The sequence below is a fragment of the Equus przewalskii genome, chromosome 8 (assembly GCF_037783145.1).
Source record: "Equus przewalskii isolate Varuska chromosome 8, EquPr2, whole genome shotgun sequence".
Lineage (NCBI taxonomy): Eukaryota > Metazoa > Chordata > Mammalia > Perissodactyla > Equidae > Equus > Equus przewalskii.
In genome coordinates this window covers 70,846,446-70,871,528 of record NC_091838.1, presented here as the reverse complement: position 1 = coordinate 70,871,528, position 25,083 = coordinate 70,846,446, and the positions used below count along the sequence as shown (strand labels likewise).

The following is a 25,083-nucleotide window of genomic DNA, read 5'->3' as shown; positions in this document are numbered from 1 at the left end:
GACCCCTCTGAGCATCTGTATTTCATTTTAGTAAAGTAGGGTTAATACCTTGCCTACCAGAGCTGCCTTGGGGCTTATGAGACAACTCATGTAAAACGCCTGGAACCTGGTGGTAGCAGGCAAGCAAAAGTGGGTTTCTACTCTTCCCTCATCAACTCTTGCACTGGGCAGAACCCCCAGGTTTGAATGGAGCGGGGACATGGCATGGGTTAACCAAATCAGAACGGAGTTTCTTCTTCATCTTCTTCCCAACTCCAGCCCTTCCCCCTCTTTGTATACTTAACTGTTATCTTCAACCTCTGCATCCCTTTGCCTACTTCTGACGACTCACCAGCCTCCTGCCTTTCATTCTTTCAAGTATCAACTCAGGCCCTTATCACAAATCTCCAGGAAGCATCTTATAACCCTGAGAACTGAAAGACCTTAACTTCTGTTCCCATCTTTGTAAACTCACTCCCTCATGGGCCAAATTCTGTCAGTCAGTAATTGATGAAAAGAGAATCAAAAATAAAGAAAAGAAACAAAACACTCACAACTTAAGATTTGGCTCAATTATATATTTGCCACGTATTTTATTTTTTTCTAAAAACAATAGAAAAAAATCAACTTTAAAAAGGAAAATGTACTTAAATAAAAAAAATTATGGTTTATAATACAGGGTTTGAAGTTTTGCATAACTGCTATAAACGTTTTATTATTTACATTTAATGGCCATATTTACACAGGAAAATTGGGGTAAATTTTAGCATGTTTTAAAAACAACTCTTAAATACAAATCTGCTAAAGGAAAAAAAAATGGCAAGCATAAAAAACGTTCTTTTATGCTCTAAGTTCCATTTGAGGCAGTTTACATTATGGCTAAACCTTTCAGTCCCAAGACCCAGCCAAGGTTGTGAGGTTACATTTGACCATGCATTTGGAAAAAAGTTCAGTCAGGAATTGCTGCAATTCTGTCCTAAGGAACTTTCTTCCTTACTTTCTCTTAGTAACAAGTGAGAATTCATGAGCAATTCCAGTTCTTTCTTCCAATAGGTCAATCTATGCTCAACAGTTCCGTAGCTGTTCAAGTTTAAGCTGCAAATGTTCTCGTCGCTTCCTCAGTAAATCCTTTTCTGAAACGAGCTTCTGCTCCTCTGCCTGGACTGACAAGATAAATACGGTGGCTTTTTTAAGGATAACTACTTTAGGAGCTTTTTCATTATTTTCCAACTCAGGGATCTGGTCTCGCAGGGCAAAAAAGCTCCTTTTCAGCTCATTTCTCCTCTGGCGTTCCAGGACGTTGTGTGTCCTCCTCTTGTCATTCTCCTCTGTGTCCGAAGACCTGGGGCTGGTACATTTCCGGTTGTTGCTGATCTGTTTCAGGACCCTGCCACTGTCCAACTTAGCCCTCTTGGCGGCAGGATAGTCCTTCCTAGTGGAGGGGGGAGCTGCGTAATTGTGCTGGTGGGTGGACACGTGGCATCGCTTAAGGACCAGGGGGCTGTGAGGAGGTTTGCTGTGGCCTCCTGCAGAGGGTGACCCCGATTCTGACCTTTTGGCAGGGGGCTGCCTCTTTTCCACAGAAACAACATCAATTTCTTCCTCATCCTCTTGTTCTTCTTCTTTAAAAAAAGAAATAGAAATCACTCGATTAGCAACGTTTCCTTAAAGCAATCAATGACCAGAATAAATTGATGCTATGCAAAGATAAGGCATTATGATGTGAAAAAGAACCCTGGCACAAAGTTATTTCTAGAGGACACACTAGCCAGTCATCCTCGTTCTTCTCCCCACGAAGGCAGAGGCTCAGAAAGGGAGGAGGACGGCTGGGTTTATGGCACAGACAAGAAAATTACAATTTACCAGGATACAACACTGATGCCAATTCTTACCTAAGACTTTTGGACACACCCAAAGCAAAGCGCATTCCCAAGCACCTCCTATTTTTAAGGGATTGTACCAAGAACCCTTCAGGTGTCGCAAATGATAGCTGCAAATCTCTTGGTACGATTTTAGCAACTCCCTAATTTACTGGAAGTACAAAAAGAAAAAAAAAGATCTTGCAGCTTTGCCAAAAGTCCTAGGGGGTGGGGAAGGAAAAAAGCCCGTGTTGGGCAGGATTTGCTTTGAAGTGTTCAAAAGAGGCTGAAAGGATCCCAGCTCCTCTGCCCATCCACTCTTAAGGCACTTTCCCCAGCTCACAGCACCCAGGCTGGAGACAAGCCCTCTTCATTTTCGTCGATCTGTAGTCCATTACATTCCAAGAACTTCTCAGAAGTTAAGAAGGCAGTTCATTCACTCTAGCACAGATCAATCCTCTCTTATCCTTATTCACACTCCCCCCACGCAGGGCAATTAAAATGCTTAAGAAAGGTAAGAAGGAGTGGATTGAGTTGCAAGATAAGCCAGAAGATTTAAAAACCCAAATGAAATTCCTAAGGTGGGGAGGGGAGGGAAAGGAGGAGGATGGCCACTAGGCGGTCTTAGGGGAAGCTATGGGAGAGAATCCTAAAGCCCAGCGTCCCAGGGATGATGAGCTCCCAGATCCTTCCAGATCTGCCATTTCTTTTCCAAATATAAGAAAAGAGGAAAGGAGGAGTCAACTGAAGCGGCCAGCTGAATTAGCCGCCAATGAGAAGAGGAAAGAAAGCCAGCCGCTCCCTTTGACAGGCCTGGAGGGGTCCAGCTTACCAGAGTCGCTGCTGGTGGTGGGGGGTGTCTCCTCGTGGAGCGTCAGGGGCTCGGGGCTGGCCCGCGGGGAGGACTCGGCCGAGGAGAGCAGAGAGTCCGAGGACGAAGAGAAGGCGGTGGAGTCGGGGGAGGCGCAGGGCTTGGGCGAGCTACCGTCGTTGAGCGGGTAGGGGAAGACCACGGAGGGGTCGATGCATTCGGAGGCGGCGGCGCTCAGGTCCTGCAGGTACAAGCTGGAGGTGGAGCAGCCGCCGGGCCCGCGGGCGGGGCTCGGGCTGCCGCTGTCTTTGCGCGCAGCCTGGAAGGAGGCCAGCTTCTCTGAGACCAGCTTGGCAGCGGCCGAGAAGCCGCTCCACATACAGTCCTGGATGATGATGTTTTTGATGAAGGTCTCGTCGTCCGGGTCGCAGATGAAGCTCTGGTTCACCATATCTCCTCCCAGCAGCTCGGTCACCATCTCCAACTGGTCGGCCGTGGAAAAGCTGCCGCCGCCGCCGTCGTCGTCTCCCCTGGGAGAGAAGGACGCCACCGCGACATAGGAGGGCGAGCAGAACCCGGAGCGGCGGCTCGGGGACAGGGGCGGGGTGGGCAGCAGCTCGAATTTCTTCCAGATATCCTCGCTGGGAGCCGGGGGCTGCAGCTCGCTCTGCTGCTGCTGCTGGTAGAAGTTCTCGTCTTCGTCGCAGTAGAAATAGGGCTGCACCGAGTCGTAGTCGAGGTCATAGTTCCTGCTGGCGAAGCTGACGTTGAGGGGCATCGCGGCAGCCTGCTGAAGGGGGCACACAAAGCGGGGCAGTCTTCAGTTAAGGGGGTTTTCGTTGGCGTCGAAACCCCGTGCAGTGCGCGCCGAAATCCCGAACACACTCCCCTTCCAACGCTATCCCCCAAAGGGGCCGGTGGGGGGGACCCCCCCAAAAGGCGCCCTTCCACCCTCTCTGGGTGATCCCCTATAATCTTGGACACACACTTGGAGAGCCAGCAGCGTAGCGCCAGCGGAGCTTCAGTCCGCGCGAAGCGCGAAGCCCCGGAGTTGGCCCCGCAGCCCCCAAGCAATCGAAATCGCCTCTGGTCTCCTTAAGAGGCCGGGGGAGGCAGCAGTGGGGAATACAATCTGCCAAATCGAAAGGCGCAAAGTTTTGCGCCACCCCAAGGATACGGAGAGAGGCGCCGGCGGCGGGAGCGGCTGCGCGCGGCCCCCTCCCGCGCCGGGCCCCTCCGCGCCGCGCCTGTTCCCACTCGCGCCCTCGCCGCGCTCCTTCCCCCGCCGGCGCCACAGCCCCTCCCAGCCTCCACTCTGCCTCCTCCATCCCCACCCCCCAGCGCGCCCCCCTTCCTTCCTTTGCCGGCTATTGCTTCTTTTCTCTCGCCGGCTGGTGTAGCGAGCTCAGCCGCGGGCCTTAACACTTGCCCCCATAAATTAAAGGGGGGTGTTAGATAATAACAGGGGCACATCCCTTCAATACCCAATCCGGCGACGAAACTGCGCCAGAGACCCTGCTGCGATTCCGCGCCCCGAACCGGGCGTCTTCCCTTCACCCGCCGAGGGTAGCAGCTGTTCTGGAAAAGCCCGGAGCCCCGCTCCCTGCCGTCCCCTCGCATTTCAGGGGCAAGGGGACACCAGAGGCGGCCGGGGAGCCAAGGCTGGGTGCGGAGATTTGCCCTGGTTTTGCCCAGGTCAGTGATTCCAGGAGAGTCAGACGCATCCCTTCCCCAGCCTTCCCGTTCCCCCTTCCTGCGCCTCCCCAACACCAAGTCCTAACATCTCTGTAGACTAGGATCTTTAATTTCATCATTCTTTTGAAATGCCAAATGTCAACTTCTTAAAAAAGAGCAGGGGGGCGAATTGGAAACACCGTGGGGGTCGGCGGGCGGGACGCGCCGCAGTGTCTGTCTCTGGCTGTCAGAAATGCAGTATCCCGAAATTTAAATGTCCTTTCCGAGGCGGCGAAAAGTCAGCAGCTGCGGAGCTGTTTCGCTCACACACGCAATATGTAATTTTTACTCCGTAGAGCTCGGGATGCAAAAGGCTTTCTGTCCACCTCGAAGCATACCCCCCTTTCCCCCTCCAAAGAAACCCCAAATAGCAATTACTGCGATAAAGCAGGAATGTCCAGTCGGCCGGGGTCAGCGTGAATATACATAGGCAGAAATCTTTAAAGGCCAGTCTCAAAAACGCACCCCCGCTTTCCCTCTGCCTTCCCTCCTTCCTTCTTGACAAGTCAGTCTACCCTGATCCAGTTCTGGTTCGTCCCCACCCCACCCCGACCTACGACAACTACTCTGAGAAAAGTGTCAACAGCGCAGGAATGGGAGAAAAGACAGCCCGGTTCGGGCATTCGTCTCATTGCGGCGTTAAACCGATAGAAAAAAAATTTCATCAAAAGACAAAATAGATTCGGGTGCTTACCGGGTTTTCCACTATCTGAAGGAAATCCAGCGTCCGAAAAGCGGCGAGGAGCGCCTTTCAGAGGAGCGGGTTGTGGGCAGTGGCGGGGAAAAGTGTCTCCCCAAATAGGCAGAATAGCCTCTCCGCGTCCGGAGAGTCGAGTTCTCGCTCGGGTGTTGTAAGTTCCAGTGGAGGGTGCCCGCCCGCTGCAATGGGCAAAGTTTCGTGGATGTGGCGGGGGTTGCGCACTGCTGGCAGGGGTCGGCGGGAAGGGTGGGGTGGGGGCGGCTGGGCCGGAGGCGAAGGCCCCCTTTCACTCCGGGTCTCCCTTCTCCGGGCGCCCGGAGAGCGACTGTGCTTGCTCAGCTCCCTCTGTTCTTCCACCCTCAAGGGCCCGCCCGCTCGCTCCCTCTGCCTCTCGCTGGAACTACTACAGCGAGTGAGCTTTTATACTGCTATAATCCGCCCTCCCCTCCTCTTATTTTCCCGCCAAGCATCTGAACAGCCCTGCCCTTCCAGAGGCAGGAGGGGAGCCAGGCGGCGGCCGGGGCGCGGCGACGACGGAGGCAGCGCCAGCCGCGAGAAACGGAGCCCGGGGGTCCGCGGCCGCGCAGACCCTCGCCTATAAAGGGCCGGTGGGCGGGGATTCGCGAGAGAGGATCTTTTTTCCTTCTCCCCCGCCCTCTGCTTTTGGAACCCGCGAGCGGCTCTCCAGCGGAGAGAGGGACGGGACGGGGAGGAGACTCAGCCCTTTCAGGCTGGCACTCCAGTGCGCCGAGCTTTCGGGATGTAAACAGTGAGAACGCATGAATTAACTGCGAGCACCTACCATTTTCTTTTGCTCCCGCTCAAACCCTCTCCCCGTCTCGTCTCTGCTGCTGCTACTCTGGCGCAGCACTGTTTGACCAACCGCGTACTTGTCCTGCCTGCTTAAATCATCGCAGGCGGAACAGCTGAGCCCTTAACACTGAGAAGACACCGTGTACCCACGGCCACGCCACGCACGTCCTGGGCGGACGGACGCCTCCTAAGGCTGGGGAAAGGGCAGCGTTTGGAAAATAAGTCCTGTGAGGAGAGGAGGAAAGAAGGGGTGTTTATGGGCGCGCGCTTTGAGTGCGCGTGGGGCGTTGTGTAGATGGGGATAAATGATAGAAGGTATAGGGGGAAAATGATGCCTGAAATTATTAAGATAACTCAGCAACCCATTGCCACGTATACTTGGAAAGCGCGTTATGAATAAACACCCATTGCATTTGTTGGGGGGGGGTCTTAAGCATTATTTGTGTACAGCTATCTCGATTGGGCACCTTCCACCCAGAAGGAATCCTTCAATTTGATGCCAAAGCAGCAGACACTCCCTCCCGCCACCCCCATCCCCACCCCCCGCGCAGTACTACACTGGGCTCCGCGGGAGCAGGCTGTTCCCCCGGGGACGCGCTAGTCCTTGAGATGTTTCTGCGTGTTCCAGAGCTGGAGTAAGGGAGGAGCGTGGCTGTGGGTGCGCGCTGCGGGGAACCTTCCCCCGCCCGCGCTCTGCCGGTCTGCATCCCGCATCACACCCCCGCGGCTCTCACTCGGAGTTCCCAAATCTGCAGCCAGGTTTCGGAAAAGAGGCAAATCCTCTTTGCATCCCGTGGCGCAGGTTTGCACCACTCTGGGGCTCCCAGGTTTGGTGGTAATCAAATGCGCTAGACAGGAGAATATTGGGGAGGGGGACGTGAGCCGCTGGACCCGCCTCCCCAGAAGCGGGGGAGGAGGCGAGCTTGTGGACCCGGCCGCGGGATTCAGCAGAGACCCTGGTGAAAACCGTTAACTCTTTCCTTCTCGGACAAATGGGACGTTTATTTCCTTTCGGGGTCTTCTTTCCCCTTTATTATTGCAATTGTGATCACGCACAAAAAAATGCATCGATTCTGATCAAAGGACAGGAGCTAAGTATTACTTCTGTGCTTTTTTGGGGTCTTGAGCCAATTAAAAATTGGCCGAATTTCAGGTGTTAATTTCCTAGTTCACTATATTTTTTTCTGAACACCATAGTGAAAGTGCCTGAGTATAATCCGCGTACATCTACATGCATTTCATGTACACGTCGACCCAGAGTGTTGCCCAACGCTAGACATGATTTGCTGACTCCCTGAATGAATCTATATGTAATAGGTGTATAATGCATATTCCCTCGGGATTTGCTATTTTGCATTATACTAGGGTATTAAAAACGACGGCAATCTTCCCATCCCTGATCCCTCATCCAAACGCATTTTAAGCAAACTTTTCCACTCCTCCACCCCACCGTTCCAAAACAGGAAAAAATTCGGGGGGTGGGCGAGTATAGCATGCTTGTGTTCAAGATAAATTATTACCCTCTGAGTCTGCAGCTCAGGGTTCAATTGTTAAACGAGTAGTAACTTCCTCTCGAAATCAGGCGCAGAGCACAATTCCAGCTTTAAGGATTGCAAATTACTCCAGCCTCTAGGCCTTTGCCGCAAACGCGGGAAGCGACCAATCCCTAGTCCTGGTTTTGCTGCAAAGCTTCTTTCTCCCGCCCTCAACCCGGGTTGCACCCGCGCCCGCGTTTGAGAAAGTAAAGTAAGTCTGCCCTCTACTGGCGGCTGGGATCCCGCGTCTGGATTCCGAGAGAGGGCGGGGGTCGGGTGGGGGCGGGGACTTCCCGAGCGCAGGAGGGCGAAGGATGGGCAGCTCTTTAAAACCAATTTCCAGCCACCTCTCTGATTCCTTCAGGCCAACTGCAGAGGGGCTGAAGGAGAAGAGACTACTGGCGGGAAAAGTGGTTTAGAGGAGGCTATTCAATCGCATAAGTGTTGGTGAAAATTAACACATCACTGCTTATTGACAATGACCATCACCCTATGGAGAACTGATGCTATTTAGGGAAACGTGAAATAATTAACAAGTACACCTGTGAAAAAAATTTTCAACAGAACTCTAAAGCAGCAAGACAAGCTTTAGCTAACCACACGTCTTAGAAATCCATCATCTTCTAACTGCCAAATTTTAAAGCAAGACGCTGAATTTATTGGGGAACGGGAGGCAGGTGGAAGGTGAGGGCTATTTGGTTTTGCTTATTAGTTTTTTAACTTAAAAAAAACTGGCCTTGTGAACAATAGTCAGATGTTTAATAGTGATGGGAGGGGGTGCCTTTGAGATTCTGTTGAAAAAAACTGTAAAGGACCATTTTAATAAAAAATTTTTGTACCAGAGCAATAAAGGTCGAAGTCAATGTGAAGGAAATTTACATAGCCTACTTAGTGGGTGTGAATATTTCAAACAGGTTTTTATGAGGAGTAGGGTGCTTAGCAGTGTCTCATCACCTAGCTGTACCCTCAGGAAATTTGGCAACAGGACATCTCCCCTGAAGGAGGCGTCTTAGGGTGATTTCCCAGGAATCTGGCACTTTTGGCATTGTTCTGCTAGAGGCTGAGTGACTGCTCTCCACAGGGGCAAAATGAGAAAAAGACAAAAAAAACACCAAACCAACCAAACAAACAATAACAACAAAAGTAGGTCTTGACCTCAGAGGGTAGTTTTTTTGGAAGTTGCTAAAGATGGCAGAGATGCCCTATCTTAAGGTCTGACTACTAAATTATGCCAGCTCGGTGTCGGGTGCGAACCCCAGGTGGGTATGTTGCTTGCAGGTTGAGGACTCAACCTCATTCTCTCCTAGGCTGGTGACATCACTGGGGTGGTACTTTCAAGTAACGGAGTTATTTTGTGTCTCCAGACAAAGTAGGGGCCATTCCATTTTGCAGATGAGGCAATGGAAAGTCAGATCTCAGTGAACTTAAGGGATTTCCTCATTTCTTTTCTTTAGTAATTTTAAAGAACATTTGACCCAGAATAGGCATTTGCTGGGTTAAGAAAGGGATGAGGAGATTAAAATTAATAATATCATTGCAGATGCCCAAAGTGATCAATGTTCAGTATAAAAGAAAAGATGTAAATAGAAAAATAAAGGAATAAGATTACTAAGAGTTTCTAATCCTGATCACCCAGAGATAGACGTTGGAGTCTAACTTTTAAGGAAACTTTTTTTTCCCCAACGATTTTATTTCCTTTTTCTCCTCAAAGCCCCCTGGTACATAGTTGTGTATTTTTAGTTGTGGGTCCTTCTAGTTGTGGCATGTGGGATGCTGCCTCAGCGTGGCTTGATGAGCAAGCAGTGCCACGTCCGTGCCCAGGATTTGAACCGGTGAAACCCTGGGCCACCAAAGCAGAGCATGTGAACTTAACTACTCAGCCATGGGGCCAGCTCCTAGGGAAACTTTTTAAGGGACAGCCTGACCTTTCTACTTCCTTTTAGAAGTCAGTGGAAGACGTCTATTGACTGAACATTTCTGGCTTGCTGGTTTAGGGACACTCTAAGGCTGCATCTCTCCTTCTATTTGAGAGGCGGCTGGGTTTCTAAGAAGAAGCAGGTCTTCCGAAGGGCAGCTCTATTATGACCCACAGGGCTGGGGCTCCAGGTAAACAGTCCAGTAAGATTTCCTCATGGGAGAGAACAACACTGCGTTACTGCAACGAACATTCTTTCTTCCAGGATCGTACAAATAAGAATCATTACTTCTCACCACCGTATGTTCTCACAATTGCTACTTTTATACTTAGGAAAAAAGAAAGAAATGCAGAAAGAACGAGCAATTTGACTAAACTTCCTCCTTTCTTTCCAGAGACACGAAAGGAGAGACTCAGAATGTGTGTGGCTTGTATAACAGAACAGTGGTTCCCCTCTGCTCCTTCTTTTTTTTTTTTTTTTAAAGATTTTATTTTTTTCCTTTTTCTCCCCAAAGCCCCTCAGTACGTAGTTGTATATTCTTCGTTGTGGGTCCTTCTAGTTGCGGCATGTGGGACGCTGCCTCAGCGTGGTTTGATGAGCAGTGCCATGTCCGCGCCCAGGATTCGAACCAACGAAACACTGGGCCGCCTGCAGCGGAGCGCGCGAACTTAACCACTCGGCCACGGGGCCAGCCCCCCCTCTGCTCCTTCTTTGAATATCTCTTCCTCTACCTCTCAGAAAGTTTCCTCCTGAGTTAATCTTTGACAAATAAGAGGAGTGACTAATATGGAAAGAAACTGGACCCCTGTGATCAAAAACCAAGCTCCAGTTTGGGGACAGGACAGAAAGCTCAGGATGGGTGGGCTGTTATTTCAAAACCCCTTCAAGTCGTGTAAGGTCTGTCAAGAAGGGAAGCCAGAGAGGAGAATGATAAGTACATGTCTCCAGCCGAAAGATCATTTTGAAAGAAACGTTGTTAGATTAAACCCAAGCTAGCCAGGGAATATTAAAAGAAGGGAAGATCTCGCAAGCATTTGAATGCCAACCGTTTGTCTCAACGAGAGGAACAAAGAAAGCTCTTCAGCAGACATGGAAATAAAATTCAGCATCCTTCATTTATAGGAAGGGTAACAAATAAGGCAGTGAAGAACATCTTCGTGCATTTTACAAAATGCATTTTGAAAATGTCGTCTCCTTCTCCTCACCCCTATACTGCATAAATTAAGCAACTGAGAAGGAAAAAAAATTAGGAGATGTTTTTAGCATAAAACCCTAGAGCTGACATTTCCTGCGTGGAGTGCATTTGATTGCTTTCTTACCCGTTGGCTTCCAGACCTCAGATCCTGGCGGAGGGTCCTAGGCTGGACCCAGTCAACCCCTAGTGTCATCTCCAGCTTGGCACTCTCCTTTTATTCCTTTGTCTTCGCTGTAAGCCTGCCTTACTTCGTAGCTGCTGGGGTAGACAAATGGTCCCTTTGTTCGGCCTCTTCAAAGGCTCGGTTTATTGTTCCGTAAGTGCCAAACCCAAGCCAATCTCAGACGTTTCCACACTTTCGCTCACTTGGCCAGTCTTTGCGATGGTCCTTTTGGGCAGCATCATCTGTCCCCAGGATGGACCCTTGCTGGGTTGGAGGTGGAGGTGACTGAGAAGGAGATTTGCTGGGGGGTACTTTCGCTTTTTAATCTGCAACCTTCATTTGGAAGCCAGTGGGAAGGGAGCCTGTTCCCTTTATGGACTTGCAGGATCCCAAACCAAGACTTCTGACTTTCGGAGCCTAGCTTACCTTTAATTGCTCTCATTTTAAAATTGTGTTTTCCCCCGTAACTCCTTTTAAATGAACTTTGTGACAGGAGCTTTCTTAAAGGTTCCTGGTGACCTCAGATCACCAAATCCAACGACCTCTCTCCCAATTTCCTTCTCGACTTTGCTGCTGTCAGGGAGACTGATGGCTTTGGGAAATGATTACTCTTTTCATTCCCGTAAACCAGTGGTTCTCAGCTGAAGGTGCCCCCAGGGGACATTTGGCAACCTCGGGAGACACTTTGGGTTCTTACAAAGGCATGGGGCCTTATTGCTGGCACCTTGTGAATCGAGGCCAGGGATGCTGCGGAACATCTTGCAATGCCCAGGACGGCCGGCCCCACAACAGAAAGTTCTCGGGCCCATATGTGAGCAGTGTCCAGGGCAAGGATCCCAGGTGTAACTCCTCGTTCTCCCACCGTTATTCCCACATATCCAGTTTGTTCTTCCATTTCCCTTCTTGGCTCTCCTTCCTCTTTTACCCGCCACACATAGCTGCTAGAATTGGCTTGCAGTCGATTCCTAGTAGTTGCTAGTCTCCCACTCCATTTAACCTTGCACACTGATTAAATTTCTTCTTCATTTGAAATTCTTCAGTGGCTTCCAATGGCTGAAAACGAGGCTCCGCTGATGGGCTCAGTATTCCAGACCCTCGTGCGTCTGGTCTCTACCTTACCTTCCACTATTTCCCACCCACCCTCCCCATCAGAGAATCAGGTCTATTTACAGTCACTCTGAGTGAGGCGAGTTCCAGCCTTAGCACTTTGGGTCGGGCGGTTCCCCTAGTCTTGCTGCTGCTTCTCGATTTATCTAAGAACTCCCTCGCCTGGAAGACCCAGCTAATGCCCCGTTTTCTCTGTGGAGTCTTCCCTTAGTGCCCTGGCCTGTGGCCATCTTACAGAGTCAGAACAGTGTGGAGCAGTTTTGGAGAGCATCTGATTCAGCTGTTCTTGAACATGAACATTTGTTCTCAGAGTGAGATCCGGGGGACCCCAGGCTCACGTGGACTCCCTGTGGTCTTTTCTAGCTATCAGAGAATGGGCATCTTTTTCCGCTTCTCCATGAGACTGTAAATGTCACAAAGTCAGGAACCAAGTCTGGCCCATAGTAAATGCTCAGTTAATCCTTTCAGAGAGAATGAGTGTTCACACTCTGCAGGGTAAGAGAATTGAGTTAATCTGTAGACTTTCTCACCTTTTGGCTACATAAGAATCTAGTATATGAGCAGAGGCTGGGGAATCAGCTTGCCTGGTGTCTATTCTGTCATGACCACTTGCTAAATCTGGCAAGTCATGTGACCTTTCTGAACCTCACTTTCCTCATCTGTGAAATGGGATTTCCACAACTGTAGCACCCATCATTGAAGATGATGTAAGAATTAAAGGAGATAATGCATTTACTACAGAGCTTTGTGCCTGGCCCACACTCAGTAAATGTTAGGAATTGTTAGTATGGGTCCTTGATTTAGCAGAAAATAATGTCCCGAGCTATTTTAAGTTTAATGTATCGGTATTTCACGGTGCTTCACAGAGAGTTCTGTGACATCTCTGTCCTCTATCACTTCATCAAGCATGATAGACGGTGGACTAATACAAGCTTGTCGTTGGACAGATGAGACACTGAGGTCTGGCATCGCAAAAAGGTTATCTACTGTTTGGTAACTAATTCCTAACCCTGCCTTTCTTGTCTCCAACTGCTGCAGGACTGACTTACTATTCCAAGTGAATGCCATTTTATAGATCTGTTCATCGAGAAAAAGCAAAATTCTGGCAGCTCTAGAAGGAAGAATTTTGCATTATTCCTATTTAATATAAATTAAGGCATTATGTTCAAATTTCCCTCCTTTGACTGAATTCATCTGCTGTCCCATGGCTGACCACCAGGGTGTGGTCCTGGAAGACCCAGAGCACAAGGGAGTACATTGGCTCCTGGCTGGACAAGGCTTCTGCTGGAATCTGCATCTGTTTTCTTCCTCCTGTGATTGCACCTAGACAGTGGAAGAAGTTTTCCTTCAAAGCATAGACTAAGATCCAGGTATAGAAACTCTGACTTCTAATCCACATTTCCTCCTATCATATTTTAGATCAAGGGTTGCAAACTCAGATGGCTCCAGGGGCCCAGCGGGGAATTTAAATAAGGAAGACAATAGAGAGTGGTGGGGACTGTGACAAACTGGAGAACGCTTGCCTGTGTGAAGCTGGCAGCTGCTACTCAGTGCCTGCTGGTCATTTCCCTTCATTATGGGCCGATTGGTGGCAGCACTTCCAATTTTTCAGGGAAAGTGGAAATCTAGGTTTCAAAATATTGGCAACCAGTTTAAAAAATTATATGGAGAAGCCAAACATGTCTATGGGATAGATTCAGCCCTCAGGCTGCCAGTCTGAGATCTTTGCTTTTTAGATCTTAGTAACTCAGCTAAAGTGTGTTTCTCTAAGAGCTTTTCCTGATGACTTTTCCCTTCTTTTGAGAATTTTAACTATTCCTTCATTCTTTTGTGATACGGAAATAGTTTACCACTTTTGTGGGTTTTCATGTCTGACTCCTTGACCAGAAGCTTCTGTGGGCAGGATGGATTGTATCTTATTGCCATGTGCATCTGCCAAGAAAGCCTCCATATTGCAGAATTCCTCCTTGCTTCATTTCCACCCAAGGGCGAGCCTTATTCATGGGACCTTGATGACAGACTGAGCCTCGAGATGGTTAGAGTGAGGGGGATGAAGACAGGAGCCAGCCCAGAGAAGTAGAATTGGGCTGAATGACCAAAAAACAAATACAATAACATAAAAACCAAACCGAACTTCAATAACTGCTTAAAGCAGCGCCCCCTGCAGGTCCCTTTCGTCATGTTTTATAACCCCATTCAGAGGAAAATCCTACCAGAATTGAAGAGAGGAAGGGAGGTGTGGGAATCTGACAGTAAGAAGTGGCCAGGGAGAAGCTCGTGGTGTCAGAGTTCTCATGTGGAAAGTGGTGACTCATTATTGGGTCATGAAATCGGTTTAACAGGTTGTGATCAACGTTTTTGCAAAAATGGACTAGAATAGAAAATATCAAAGTAATCAAAATATATTACTGATTAAATATTGTTTTATGAGTCTTCTCTCTCTTTCAGTCTGTCTCTTTCTCCTTCTCTCTGTGTATGAACTGGGTCATGATGTGAAACACGTCTCTAACTGTGAGTTAAAAATGTTAGAATGCCACTGCATTATTTCATTGAATCTCCACAGTAATCCTGTGAGGTGTAGATTAATAGTCCATTTTACAGATGGGGGAAATTGAGGCTTTGTAGAGACTTGCTCACATTCACACAATGAGTGGCAGACATGGGATTTGGCACCCAAACCCTGTTGATTTCACAGCCCAGGCCGAATCTGCTCTACCACAAGCCTCAGTCAACCCTGGTGCCAGGTGCTTGCTATTTCTCTGCTGCTGCTGCTGACTAGGGCAAATTTCCTCTGGGAAATGCTGGAGGGGTCAAATAGAGGACTTTACCTCTCTCCGCTTCACCTCTCATTCATTGGGCACCTCTTCCTGGTGCATAATGTCAAGGGGTCAATGACGACATGCATGTCAAGACAATGGATAAAGATAAATGGATGAGTTCTTGCCCTCCAAGGAGCTGTAAAGCTCATGTTCTGTCTTTCTCTGCTGGAAAATTTCACAAGGCAGCTTAGCGCTATTTGTGCTTATGATGTAGACTTTTGTTTCAGTGAAGGGTGAGGGCAGAGGAAGAGGCAGTGGTGGTCCACGGAGGAATGAACACAGCCTGGCAATCCTATAAGCATTGGCATGTCTATGAACCCCTGAAAGCCCGAGTTCAAATTCTGGCGCTGACTTTGAATGGGTATGGAACATTTGAGAAATTACTTCTTTGTACCGAGCCTCAGTTTCCCCATCTGTAGGAATGGCAACAACCATAACTGCCCCATGGAGTTGTCCTGAAGATGAAATGAGAATGCGTGCCCTCAAAAATGATAGCTATTGTGTCGTCGTTAGGATTACCAGTATTCTTTATCTCACAGCTTCCGGTGTCTTTAGTTTTTTCAGATTGGAATGCTATTGCCTCCTTCAGGGGCTTATTCAAGGATTCTGTGAGAACATGTATGGTACGTTCCAAGCTGCGCGCCTTGGTTGGCATTTTGGTGGGCGTCTATACGCAGTGGGTATTATTACTGCGGGTGAAGCAGAGGCTGTGACTCTGCTCATGAGGGCTGTGCTTGCATGACCAGGTGGTCACTGCACGCAGCCTTCAGTCTGCAAAATAAAGTGAACTCCTTTGTGCCCCTCTGTGCAAACATGTCTGGAACATCAACCCCTTCCTTAGCCAACTGCCTGTGGGCCATCTGAGAATTCTCACCCTCACAGCATCTCTGCAGGGAGGGATGTGGGGGAGAGCGGAGACGTTGGAAACTGGCCAGGGGACTTCACAGGCCCAACAAAGAATTTTTTAAAGGGGTTGATTTGGTAATAGATAGAGGGGAATTCCACGGATAAATAATAATTTATGCAAGGAATGCTGTCTGCCTCCCCGCTGAAGTGTTAGTGCATACTCGTAGGCTCAATTCCTTTCCCATTCTTTGCCTTTTACTTTCCAACTCCTTAAATAATTACACTGATGCCTCCTTTAGCTGACTGGGTGGGAGGAGAGGCATGGGGTGCCCAGCTTGGATGTGGCTGCAGTTTGCCATAAAACTGAAATAATTAATTTTAATGCATTACAGGATTAAACGCTAAATAAGAAAATATTGAAGTTCTGGCCGGTATATCTGAATGTTGTGCTGGAGGTTAATAAAAACTGGCTTCACTGGAGATACACAATTGTGAATTAAATTTGGTCTTTGAACAAAGATGCTGTTAGAGGGTTCTCTAATTAGATTAGGAATCAAACCCCAAAGCCCTCTCCAAGGTACCCTACCCTGACTTGGGCATCTATGGGAATGTTTGGGGACTCTTTATTTGTGTATGAATTCTTCTGTCTCTCTTTGTGGTTTGGATAGGTTTTTGGCGGAGGGGGTGAAGGGTCAACTCGGGTTTAGGGAGGAGGTTGGAGGATCGGGGACCACTTTGGGACTCATGATAAAGGACTTCGAGCAAAGACAGCGGACTGGCTGGAGGACCAAAACTTGTCTGCTGATGTGTTGGCTCAGATGCGGGTTTTGATCTTCTCAGCATTTATAATATCTTAAAATCGGTGCCAAAACTAAAAGTCTGTAGGTTTCACGTAAAAATCTGAGTCTCTGCTTTCCCTTGAAAAGCCAGATTTGGTAATCCTGGGCTTGCATTCTTGTGTGGATGGAGGCTGAGAAGGAGTCAACTGCTCAAGGGCCTCGAGCTTGTCAGCTGGCCTCAGTCTCCACCACTCCCTTCTGCTGGGCCCTCTCAACTTATTTATGGTCCCTTTCTGGCTTCCACCTTGTCCTTGTAGGCGTTTGAGCTTATGACCTCTGATTTAGAAAATTTCCTTGTGTATTCAGATCTCTGGTTATGAGGAAAGATTTCATCCTCAGAAAGGAGATATTTGAGAAATATTTGTTGAATAATGATAGTAGCTAACAGTAGGCACACACTATGTGCCCATGTGCCTGGCACTTAAGAAAAAAAATAACAGGGGCTGGCCCCATGGCTGAATGGTTAAGTTTGTGTGCTCCGCTTCAGTGGCCTAGGGTTTTGCTGGTTTAGATCCTGGGCACGGACTTGGCACCACTCATCAAGCCATGCTGAGGTGGTGTCCCACATAACACAACCAGAAGGACCTGCAACTAGAATATACGACTATGTAGTAGGGGGCTTTGGGGAGAAGAAGAAGAAGAAAAAGAAGATTGGCAACACATGTTAGCTCAGGTGCCAATCTTTAAGAAAAAAACACCCAGCTTTATTGAGATAAAATTCACATATCATACAATTCATCTATTTAAAGTGTCTGGTTCAATGGTTTTTAGTATGTTCACAGGATTATGCAACTCTCACCACAATCAATTTTCAAACATTTTCATCACCTTCCAAAGAAACCCTGTACCTACTGGTGGTTACTCTCCATTTCCCCTCAACACCCCAGCCCTAGGCAACCACCAATCTACTTTCTGTCTGTATGGCTTTGCTTATTTTGGCCATTTATGGTCCTTCGTGACAGCCTCTTTCACTTAGGATAATGATTTCAAGGCTCATCTATGTTGTGGTGTGAGTCAGCACTTCCTTTCTTTTTATTGCTGAATAATATTTCATTGTGTGGATACATCACGCTTCATCTCTTCGTCCACTGATGGACATTTGGGTTGTTTCCACTTTTTGCAGTTTTGAGTAATGCTGTTATGAACATTCCTGTACGAATTTCTGTGTAGACACGTTTTCATTCCTCTTGGGTGTGGACATGCTGGATCATACGGTAACTCCATGATTAACCATTTGAAGAACTTTCAAACTGTTTTCCAGAGTGGCTGCACCATTTTATCTTCCTACCAGCAGAAAGTGAGGGTTCCAGTTTCTCCATAACCTCACCAATACTTGTTGTTAGCTGTCTTTTTTTATTATAGTCATGTTAGTGGGTGCGTATGTCCCTGCTGTTTTGATTTGCATTTCCTTGATGGCTAATAATGTTGAGTATCTTTTCATGTGGTTTTTGGCCATTGGCCAGCCCTGTTTTAAGTGCTTAAGAAAGTAATTCTTTGCTCCACAACAACCTCGTGAGAGAAGTTCTCTTGTTACTACCCTTCTCTATTACATGCCAAGCTCAGACTTTTAGGTGCAAGCTTTCTTTTCAGAGGATAAAATTAATTATTATTATATGTAAGGAAATTACAGTTCCTAATTCTGGATAGGAGTGTAAATCTCAAAAGAAGACTGTCTGATATACAGTTAGCACTTAATAGTCAGTGCCTCAGTAACTCCTCTTGATCATGTTTTTCCTGACTCAGGACCTTTGCACGTGCTGTTTTCTCTGCTTTGAGTAGTCTCTCCCTGGCTAACTTTCATTCATCTTCTAGATTCTCTGATAGGCTTCTCTGATCCTCTATTCTAAATTTGGACACTTATTCATTCTCACAGAACTCTGGACTCACCATAATAACATTCGTTCATTAGTGTCGTTATATTTCTGGTCTTTATTTTAAGCAAAAAGTTTTGTTTTATGCACTTGTAATTATGCTATATATGTACATTTGTATTCTGCCTTGTAAAAAAATTTAACACCGTAATACAAAAATCACTGGCATAATTGAAAGCATAATTCTAAATAGCTACAAAATATTCTATTAAGTGATTATTAAACAGCTCATTTAACCATTTCCTTTGTTAATAAAAGTTTGAATTGTTTCATGGCTTTCCTACGGTAAATAACACTGATATGAACATCTTAGGGCATAAAGCTTTTTTCTATATTTAGGATTATTTCCTTAGGGTAGAGTCTCAGAAGTGGAATTATTGAGTCAGAGGCATTTGTAAGGCCCTTGATATACATTCCTGAAGCACTAGTGCAAAGAAGATGTTTCAGTGACATAGACTGTCCCAAATGTATATGACGGTGTCAGCACTGGCTTTATCATCATCCTAAAGAAACGCTTTGGTTTAACCTGCACTTCTTTGATTAACAGTGGGGACAATTCTAATAATTACACAAACACTGGAAGCACATCTTAATCGATATGCCAATTAAAAAAAAATAGATACTACGTTATGGATGCAATTTCCTGAAGGAGCCCAAAAAAAACTGAATGAAAGCATTCGTTGGTGCAGATAAGAAAATGAAGTGGCCCACACAGCCTGAATAAAGCTGCTGATAATGGGATTTGCAGATAAGGGAGAAGGATATGTGGCTGGACTATTACTCTGTAGCTCATTTTTTGTGCCTTATCAGAATAGAGGCCTGCTCCCTTGTAAATGATGACTACACCTGGCAGTGCAGTAGAAAGATCTCATACTGCAGGTGGACAGCAAGACCTGCTGGAGACAGCTCCTGGTGCATATGACAGGACTTAAGATGTAGAATGTTGCGATTGGAGGAGCCTTTGCGAACACTGGGAGGTTAAGCGTTTTCAAACATTTTATTTTAGTTTAACTTACCAGTGGAATTTTTTTTCTGTGTGAAATCTCAACATGGAACCTGGGATGGGGAGAGGAGGGGGCAGCAGGAGGGCCATTTGGTCCACTCTCTCTTTCACAATGGCCTTGAGATGTTGGCCATTATCTCCAGATCAAGTTACAAATGCAATCCCAGGGACACGCTGAAAGGATGGAGAGATTTCCATCCTTTGATCTTCCTCCAAGCACTTACATGTATTAATCATTTAGTTCTTACAACAACCCAATCAGGGATACCGTCTTTATTTACATCTTGTGGAAGACATAACGACAACACAAGGAGGTTAAATCATTTGCCTGGGATCAAACAGTAAACAGTGGAGCAGGGATTCAAACCCAGGCAGTCTGAAGAGGGCGGGATGGAGACTTTCAAACTGGAGAGCAGGAGCTATGATGAAGTGGATAGTCCATGGGAAAATGTGGTCCCTTGTGGTAGATCCCCCAATTTTTTCAAAAAAGCTAAATTTTCTTTGAAAAATGGGATTAACCAATCTTGGCTTCCTGAAAGATATCAATTAAATCAAGCAGATGAAGTAGGCAGAAGATGTGGCTGTCAGGGAAGCTCAATAGACCCTCACTTAGCCATGGGAGGGTCAGAACCTGAAGGAATAGATGGTATGTTCCTACTAATAGTCCATTCACTTGTTTATCCTCACATTCAAAAGTCATGAAATGAGCAGTGTAGTGGTTAGAGAATGGAGGCCCTCGGGTTTAAGTCCTGCTGTCGTCCCTGCTCTATAACTCTAGACTATTCAACCTCTCTGAGCCTCAGTGCTCTCGTCTTTAAGAGGAGGACAATAATGGTATCTATCTCATAGAGTTCTTGGGAGGAGTAAATGAGATCATGCATATAATGTGCTCCTGTTGCCTGGTACATCATAAGTGCTCAATAAATATGAACTGTTAATATTTAGTCATTCTTTCTTTCAACAAAGGTTTGCTTGGTCTCACCTGTACTCCCTTGGGTCGGTGGAAATGTCTTAGATGACCCAAGAAAGGGATGAGATAAAATTCTGCTGCCAAAAGTTTTAGCCACAAAAGCCCCTTGCCGTGAAATGTGTTGAAGGGTAAGAATTTTTAAGAGAAGACTGAATAACTTATCTAAGCCTAGAAATAGATCAGAAGAAAGGGAGTGGACACAAGGTCACCTGGGAACACAGACTCAGAAGCACCCAGCAGTAAGGCTGTCCTGGCATGGATGGTGAATCGTGTTCCTTTTTGTTGTCTAGGATGAACAAAACAAAAGAAAACAAAATGAAAAAAAAAACTAGTGCTCCTCTGCTACTCAGGATCAAACTAGGATCTGTCATAGAAAGCAATGCTTTCCATGTCTCTCATCTCTGGGGAATTGGCTAAAGCCGAGTTGGAAAGAATTTGGGTCACAAAACAAGGCGCCCGAATTAGCAGGTCACCTTCTGTGAGTAAATCATCTAAATACTACATCAGAGCTCAAACAAAAGCTCTTTGTCTCTAAAGTGACACTTTGAACCACTTTTTCTGTGATTAAATAAAAAAAAAAAGGAAACGAGTTGAATGGAGGCCAGGGAGCCAATTAGAATCCTTTTCAACTCCAAGTAAGGCATTCTACTCAGTTATATTTTTTTAAAAATTGGGATTTGGAACTAAAATCATCGTATAATCAGTTATCATTTATGCAGCATGTGCTACATGCTAAATTCCGCATCAAGAGTTGAGGCATCATTATTTCATCTTATTAAATTTTCTTAAATGTAAAATATTTTAAATTTAAAGTCTTTGTTTTATTTAGAGCAGTTTGAGGCTTACAGGATAATTGAGAGGAAGGCACAGAGATTTCCCGTAGACCCCCTGCCCGCACACACATATAGTTTTCCCCATTATCAACTACACTCACCAGAGTGGTACATTTTCTACCAAGGAGGAACCTCCATTGACACAGAATCACCCAAAGTTTGTAGTTTACGTTAGGATTCACTCCTGGTATTGTGCTTTCTGTGGGTTTGAATAAATGTATAATGACATACATCCATCATTAGGGTATCGTCCAGAGTATTTTCACTGCCGTGAAAGTTCTGTGTTCCACCTCTTCATCCTTCCTCCCCAATCTCCTGCCCCAGCCACTGATCTTTTTACTGTCTTCATAGTTTTGCCTTTTCCAGAATGTCATATAGTTGGAATCCTACAGTATGCAGCCTTTTCAGATTGGCTTCTTTCACTTAACAATAGGCACTTAAGGTTCCTCCATGTTCTCACGGCTTCATAGTTCACTTCTTGGTAGTGCCGAATAATATTCCATTGTCTGGATGGACCACAGTTCATTTATCCACTCTCCTACTGAAGGACATCTTGGTTGCTTCCAAGTTTTGGCAATTATGAACAAAGTTGCTATAAACATTCGTGTGCAGGTTTTTGTGTGGACATAAGTTTTCAACTCCTTTGCGTAAATACTGAGGAGCACGATTACCATTTTCTCATTTTAATCCTTTCAGTAGCTCTGTGGAATGGTCATCCTTATCCCCATTTTACAGATGAGAAGACTGAAGTTCAGAAAGGTCATGATTGACCTAAAGACACAAAGTTGAGTCGGACTCAGACTAGACCACACAGGGTCCTCATCCTCTGTGTGATGCATTAGGAGTCAGAAGGTGGTCCTTCTGCCAGCTTTGCCTTTTTACCAGATGCCCTTGATCTGCTAACTCAGCCTGTCTTCTGTAAAATAACATTTTGTGTTCTACTGCCTTATAACGTCCTTCTCAAATGCAATCCTGGGCAGAAAAACACTTTGGATTTCTCACTTTTCCACTTAGCACTGTGGACAAGTCACTTTGTCTCTCCAGCCTTCCCTTTTTGCCTCTGCAATAAAAGCGTTGGACTAGCTGCATTGAGCTCATTTCCAGCTCTGCGAGTATAGGATTTTGCATCTTCACTCTTCTTCTGGTTCCTCAGCAATGAATTGGAGACACTGACTATCAGTGGGGGAGAATGGGAAGCTGTGAATGCTTCCATTTGAGCTTTGGGGTTGAATGATGTTGTAATTTCAAAGCCTCATTATCTTACTTTCTAATGTTTTGCTGCTAAACGACTGTAGTTCTTGGGGGAGGGGGGTTGGAATATCAATGTTGGAAATAGTTCCACTGGGGAGGGTGAAGATTTTAAATTAGAACCTTAGTGACCAAATGCTGCTCAGAGTTTGTCCCTGGGGCACCCAAGTCTCCATCAAGGACTCTGTAGTGTTTGTAATTGAGCCTGTTATTAAGTGGGGGCTGGATGGTGGAGGAAAACATAGTAAGGGGTGGAGGCAATATGCTGTCATGGACAGCCTGGGCATGGGGTTCAATAGTCTGGTTCTAATCCCTGTTCTCTCACTCCGTAGCTATGTGACCCCAAGCTCTCCATGGCTCTCCCAGCTGTTCATAAAGCAAGAATGGTAACACCTTCCAACTGGCTTCTTAAGAAAGAAAAGAGATGTTAAGCCTGAAGTCTGGTACCTAGTTAACTGTTGTCCAATTTAGACACTACAGAAGATAATCTGGTCCTTCAGGACCCCAAGTGGGATCAGACTCTTCTCTGGGTTGACCTTTCTGGCAGAGCTGTGACATTTCACTGAGCTTGAAACTTCTTGGGTGAGAATTGCACCTCGGTGTTTTTCTTCTCCTCCAGTCAAGTCTAGGCTGGGTAGAGGGAGGAGGAAGCCAGGCACGGCCTTACAGAACATTCTATCCTTAGAAAACACTCTAACATTGTTACTCTTATTCCCATTTCATAAAGAAGCACAGCGAGGTGCAGAGAGGTAAAATTTGGCAAAGTTGACAGAGCTGGTAAGTGGAGGAGCTGGGGTTCAGACCTATGCCTGCAAGGTCTGTGTTCTTCCGCAGATACCAGGAGTCCTAACGAAAATTTTTGATGCTTGACCTTCCCACCTCAAGCCTCTACCTGCCAGTGGCTGCGAACAAATGACAAGAATCTGTTTCACTGAATGTCTCCTCACCATTCACAACTGCTCTAAGGTTCAAGGAGAATGGGATTAAATGACACTACATGAAAGATTGATTGCAGAAATGGCAGGAATTCATGCCACCCTCAACAGGCCTGTGCAGCTCCTCCCTCAATAGGTGATGTCTGTTTCTTCTCCCTTGGATCTGGGCTGGACTTGTGACCTGCTTTGGCCATTAAAATGTGATGAAGTTGATGACATGTCAGTTTCAGGTCTAGGTCTCAAGAAACTTTGTGTACTTCTGTTCACTCTTTCTTAGAAACCTGCCCAGCTACCATGAAGACAAACTCAGGCTAGAATGCTGGAGGTTGAGAGATCAGATGGAGCAGAGCCAAGGTGCCCCAGCCCAAAGCTAGCCCTAGAGGCAGAACTGTATCACTGAGCTGCAGCTGACTGTGGATGCGTGTGTGAGCCCAGCCAAGAGAAGAACCACCCAGCTGACCCCAGCCTAAACTGTCTACCTCACACAACTGTGAGCTAAATGAATGGTTTTTACTTGGAAGCATTCTGTTTTTTCAAATAAACTTTTTATTTTGGAATAACTTAAAATTTACAGAAGAGTTGAAAAGATAATACGCCTGTCACCCAGTTTCAATTCCCCCTAATGTTATCTCACCTTATTGTGGTACATATGTTAAAACCAAGAAAGCAACATTGGTACATTACTATGAACTAACCTGCAGGCATTACTGAGATTTTACCAATTTTCCATTAATGTCCCTTTTCTATTCTGGCATTCAATCCAAAATGCAACAGTGCATTTAGTTGTTGTGTTTCCTTAGCTCCTCTGATCTGTGACAGTTTCTTGGTCTTCCTTGTTTTCATGACTTTGATAGTTTTGAGGAGTCTTGGTTAGATATTTTGTAGAATATCTCTCAATTTGGGTTGGTCTGATTTTTTTCATGATTAGACTGGGGTTATGAGTTTTTTGGGAAAAATACCACAGCTGTGAAGTGCTCTTCTCATCACTTCATATCTGTGGGTATGTGAGATCCACTCGACATCACTGGTGACGTTAACCTTGACACTTGGTTAGAGCAGTGTTTGCCAGGTTTCTCCACTGTAGAGTTCCTCTTTTTCTATGGCACTACATTTTGGGGTGGTTTGTTATTCAGCAGTGGATACTGGTTATATACTATGTCCTCATGCCATTGATGCCTCTCTAACTCTGGCTTTTCCAATCTACTTCCTGGACTGTTTTCCAACTTTAGTCTCTTGGTCAACAATCCACTGTAATACTGCTTCCACATCAACAGTGCTAAAGCCAAGTTCTAATTTCGCTTTTGAAGTTCTAAGAATCTTTCTAGGTTCTGATCAAATGCTGCTGCCTTCGTAAACCTTCTCTGACTTGTTCTGTAAACCCTTATAGTATTCATTCACTCAGCCATTCATTTTATGAGCACCATCTATATGCCAGGCTCTCTCCTAGGCCCTTGGCCATAGCCATGAAGCAGACAAAATCCTTGCACTCATGAAACTTGCCAGGAGGGAGATCCACAATAAACTCAGTAGGCAAATAATTTAAAAAGAAATATGTAACTTTGGTCTTCTCTGATATCCGTGTTCTCATGAGGTGTTAGATTGTCAGCTAATGCATCTCAGTTAATCAATCAGTCAAGAACTAAGTCAATAAATATTTATGGTGTATGTACCACAAACCAGGAATTGTAAAAGACTTCTATGATGGGATCTCTCATGTTGCTCTGGGAGTCACAGAAAGCAAGTGTTGTGTCATCCAATCCATTCTACTGTCAAACTGTGAAACAAGGGCAGAGGAAGGATGCTTACTGGCGCAGAGCTGGGAATCAAACCCAGGTCCACACACAGCTTCCTTCCACTATATCTCACTGCTGTCTTGGTTAATGAAAAGGAATGGCTGGTAGAGCTCG

The 25,083-nt window shown here is 46.2% G+C and overlaps 1 protein-coding gene across 3 annotated transcripts; it reads right to left on the bottom strand.

The window, feature by feature from the left end:
• Positions 1-536: 536 nt before the first annotated feature.
• On the bottom strand, positions 537-8,518 carry MYC (MYC proto-oncogene, bHLH transcription factor). Of its 3 annotated transcripts, none has more exons than XM_070630932.1 (3): positions 5,078-8,518; positions 2,671-3,439; positions 537-1,601 (listed from the first exon to the last, which is right to left on the bottom strand). In XM_070630932.1, the coding sequence occupies exons 2-3, from the start codon at positions 3,425-3,427 to the stop codon at positions 1,045-1,047; spliced, it is 1,314 nt and encodes a 437-aa protein (XP_070487033.1). In that variant the 5' UTR covers positions 3,428-3,439; positions 5,078-8,518; the 3' UTR covers positions 537-1,044. The 3 variants fall into 3 exon arrangements, with proteins under 3 accessions (XP_070487033.1, XP_070487034.1, XP_070487035.1); XM_070630933.1 differs by having other exon boundaries at positions 2,671-3,436; XM_070630934.1 differs by lacking the exon at positions 5,078-8,518 and adding an exon at positions 3,638-3,921 and having other exon boundaries at positions 2,671-3,436.
• Between the last annotated feature and the right edge of the window lie 16,565 nt (positions 8,519-25,083).